General features: G+C 30.4%; 1 protein-coding gene across 2 annotated transcripts; it reads right to left on the bottom strand.

The window, feature by feature from the left end:
* Positions 1-716: 716 nt before the first annotated feature.
* On the bottom strand, positions 717-3,983 carry LOC140804820 (transcription factor bHLH61-like). Of its 2 annotated transcripts, none has more exons than XM_073160967.1 (4): positions 3,834-3,983; positions 2,466-2,591; positions 1,502-1,675; positions 717-889 (listed from the first exon to the last, which is right to left on the bottom strand). In XM_073160967.1, exons 1-4 carry the CDS (start codon positions 3,912-3,914, stop codon positions 800-802), a joined length of 471 nt encoding a protein of 156 aa, XP_073017068.1. In that variant the 5' UTR covers positions 3,915-3,983; the 3' UTR covers positions 717-799. The 2 variants fall into 2 exon arrangements, with proteins under 2 accessions (XP_073017068.1, XP_073017069.1); XM_073160968.1 differs by having other exon boundaries at positions 1,502-1,672.
* Between the last annotated feature and the right edge of the window lie 245 nt (positions 3,984-4,228).

Here is a 4,228-nt window from a genome sequence, read left to right as displayed (position 1 = left end):
TCTTCGGTCCTGACTCAGGGTAGTTATGAAGCCAAGAAAGACGAAAGGAGCAAGAGCTCGAGTAGTAAGAGCCCGGGTAGTCAGAGCTTGGGTAGTATAAATAAGAGACGTTGGTCCGTGTCACGGTTATTTACTCGAGCATGGGGATACATGTGTAATCTCCAAGATCACATGTGTGAGGCACCATGACTTAATCATCATTATGAAGTATTTCAGCACACTTAAGGGTAATAAGACTAGGCTGAAACAAACATGAGTTGTCAAACTTGTTAGTGACAGTGAACAGAGTATGGGCGACCATCTCGCCAAAAGTAACAGTTGGGCACTGAAAACGAAAACCATCATTGACTTCACCCCAATGAATATCAGGTTCGTTTGAAAAATCAGGCATTCAGATAATCTTGCAATAAATACATATACACTATCTATCCGAAAAGAAAAATAGGAATCAATTGACAGACTTGAACATTGAAATGGCCACACCGGAGAATACTTCGGCACCCCAACGTTCTCTTTCTCTTAAAAGTGTGCAAACATATCAAAGCCCGGTCATATTTCATCTAAAAATCCAATATATATATATATCAGGACAGAAGGTAACTTGACCTGGTGGGATCGCCCACCGCACTTAGACCCGATTCACCCAGTCATCATCAAGATTCATTTGTGATATTGGAATTATAGATTCCTAATATATAATCAAAATTAAAGCAACATATGAAGATATATATTATAAATGCCTGCACAAAAAATAACATATATATATATATAGCATGCCATATATGTTGGCTTTCTGATCTTATTCATTATCTTCGGTCCAATTCTTGATAGCATTCCAGATTCTTCGTTTCACCATCGGGGCATTAATTCTTTCTTCATCTTCGTCATTCTGTCATGAATTTGTAACATCAGTTTATCAGTAAAAGAATGAATGCTAAAAACTTAATGGGCGATTAAAATATAAATTCGTACTAAAATTTAATAATTTTTGGTTGGATAATTTAAAATTTGAAACATATACTTAAAATATATTGGGAAAAATCCAAGCATATTAGCATGCATGTCTTAGTTTTGTGTGTGTGTGTGTGAATTAACCTTCTAGTTCACAATATATTCATAGTACTAAGCAGAAGACATCATTTATAAACTCATACTCCTAATGAGCTAAACTTGGGATAATTGTATAAAAATTTGTGAGTATATATATATCAAATTTTTTGTCAAATACATGTTAAATTCTTCAAGTTATAGGACACGTTAATACAAAGAAATAAGTGTTTAGAGGACCGATCCCCTTTAATTTTGATCATAAATTGAATATGCATCGTCGTTGCGTAAGTCTCTCTCCGCAATTTCAAAAATCTATAATTTCAAAATCTATAACATCTCGGATTTTATTATATATATATCATTTCATTTTTTTCCTAAACTACGTAGACGATGTTTGAATCGCGACCCGTAAATAAATAACAAATGAATATATATAGTATAATTTTCTTACTTCTCCACCGATGACTTGTAAATGGAAGTTATCAGCACAAGAAACCCTAGCTTCCACCACAGTTAGCCCTATATCTTCAAATGTTTCCAATATGTAAACCAGAAGCCCCGGGAAGCTTTTCATTGCCTGCACATTTACTAAAAAGCCCTTCTCTAGGGCTTCTACAGTCACCTGCTGCATATAATATAGTAATTAGAAACAAATTGAAATTAATTAATGAAAGTGCAATGTTGATTGCACAAGGTACGTATTCCACATGAGAAATTAATTAAAAGATTATGTATATATTTTTCATTTATTATCCTCTTCGTCTGGGAATCGTTGGTTTATTTGTTGAAAAGTTTGACCAAAATTAATGTATTAAATATATGTTTTGATAAATTCAAGAGAAATTACTTTAGAATCTTAAAAATTATTGTTTTGTTGTTTGTTGGTATATTGAATCTTTTCTACATGGAGAATATTAATGCTTACTCTTCTGGTCGTTTGAGAAATTTCCAATAAAAAATCATTTGATTTATTTAAGTTAGTTTCATTTAGATTTAAAAAAATTTAAGCTCATTATATTTATATCCAGTTAAACAATTCAGTTTTCTTTCAAAGAAATTTTTTTCACATATTCGATCAAATTTTTCGATCAAACGTAATATTTGAAAGTAATGAAAGATTGTGATATTAAATCTTTTAATATAACATCTGTCATGAAAAATTATCACCTTGACCATTATATTCTTTTCACGTTAAATAAATATTTAGTCGAGTTGATGATTGGTTTTACAAATGATTTGATAATATGAAATATATATATGGTACTTTTGATAATATCAAAATCGTAAATAGACAATTATATTCGAGTTAATTTTAAAAAAGTAGAAATATATGAATGGGAAATTAAATAGAGGGATGAACATAGAATAACAAAATAAGGTATAAATAGTAAAAGAAAAAGGTTTAGAAGTATTACTGCGCACGGATTAATGTGATCGTTTGAACATTGTGCAGTTGCTATGTCTTGGTTGAGTCTGTCTACTTTATGCTTCAACTCTTTGATGTAATTTGAAGCATCCAATACTATTGAGGCTTCGTTCATCTGTCAACAAAATATAATTGTTTAATCGGTTTTGTACAAGTAAAAATAGTTATACTAAAAAACGCAAAGGTTTACGCGAAAAATCGGTCGAAACCAGTAAAAAAACAACATACAGATGAGAAGAATTCACTATATTGCAAATTAAGAATCAGGGGAAAATGACCAGCTTACACACACAAACCACAAATTAAACCTTAACTTTTTTATGTATGCAAAATCATATCAATCCAATCTTTCTGGAGGGATATATATTTGGATTCACCTCCCCTCGCCTGTATTTCACGTATTCGACACCTCCCTTATCAAGTGTAAAAATGATATCAATAATCTAGATAAATGTCAAATACATTAAGTATAGGGTAGGTGTAAGAAAACCCGATTTGGGTCACGCGCTCTGATAGTATTTACCAACGAAGACTTACTGAGCAAGAAAATATACTAAAATCTGCTGCTCAGAAGATAGAATAGTTCATTTGAATTAAAAAAAATTTATTTTTTTTTATAAATATTCTACTAAAAAAAATAAGACCTGAATCTTGAAGATTCAAAAGTTAGATTGAAAACACAAGGACGTTGGAGTAATTACAATTTGAAATTATATAATTAATACGGTGGCTTTCGTACAAAATTCTTTATATTTTCCAACTGGAAACATTAAATATTTTATCATTCTGTAGAGGGCCGAAACAGGAGTAACTGCCACAGTTGCTATATATGTAAACAAAATTGTACATTTGCTAATATTTCATCGACTATTGTATAAAATTTCAAATTTGATGACCTCTATATATGTTATATTTTATGAGAGAAAATATCAATAAATTTTTTTAGCAAAATTTTTAGTTGGTAGCTAAAAATGGGAACCCGATTAATTAGCAGTCTCATTCAAGTAAAAAAACAATCTAAGTACAAAGAGATATAACTTCTGCCCATAAAATTTTATTTTTTCAAAAGTACATACACACATATATAGATATATATATCTATATATATATATATGTGTGTGTGTGTGTGTGTGTGTGTGTGTGTGTATAATCAAAATCCAGGAGTTTGCTCTTGATCAGTAATCCAAACTACGGACACTGAGAATTTTAATGTAAAAACTCTATATTTATATCAAATTATATAATATGATTGATTCATATATACGCTGGAAATTATAACAAATATTATATACATTCAAGAAATGATTGAAAATGGAAGATTGCATTTAGAAAAAAGGAAGGAAATGAATAAAATTACTGCATGAGAATGAGTGATTGCACGAAGACGCTGCAGCTTATCATGAAGAATAGCTTCTCTCTTTCGCTCCTTTGAAACCATTTCGACTTCTTAATTTCGATTTAATTCTTTGTGAGAATTGTGAAGAGCTACAGCCTTTAAATCAACTTCATTTTTTGTTTGCTTCCCAAAATATCAAATAATGAGTATGAGAAGGCCGTGCAAGGAAAGTGTTGTTTTGCCCTTGGAGAATTCATTATTTTAATTTTTTTTTTTGGTGTTAATCTGCCAGCAACAGGATGCAAAAATTTTAATAATTGTTTGATTGAACCCTACGTGATTTATATGTGAGTCCAATCAATTTATTTAAGAAAGATTTCTATGTTTAATATATTATATTTGAAAAACTTGGTTGT

The sequence above is a fragment of the Primulina eburnea genome, chromosome 11, assembly GCF_022965805.1.
Source record: "Primulina eburnea isolate SZY01 chromosome 11, ASM2296580v1, whole genome shotgun sequence".
NCBI lineage: Eukaryota > Viridiplantae > Streptophyta > Magnoliopsida > Lamiales > Gesneriaceae > Primulina > Primulina eburnea.
Note: the sequence above shows the minus strand (reverse complement) of the source record. Positions and strands in the feature narration are given on the sequence as shown.

Bases quoted from the DNA above. Each gene is read 5' to 3' on its own strand.
- LOC140804820 (XM_073160967.1), bottom strand. From the start codon at position 3,914: ATGGTTTCAAAGGAGCGAAAGAGAGAAGCTATTCTTCATGATAAGCTG. The intron at 1,676-2,465 runs GTAATACTTCTA...TATTATATGCAG, and splicing joins ATCACATTAATCCGTGCGCA to CAGGTGACTGTAGAAGCCCT. The intron at 890-1,501 runs GTAAGAAAATTA...AATTCATGACAG, and splicing joins TACAAGTCATCGGTGGAGAA to AATGACGAAGATGAAGAAAG.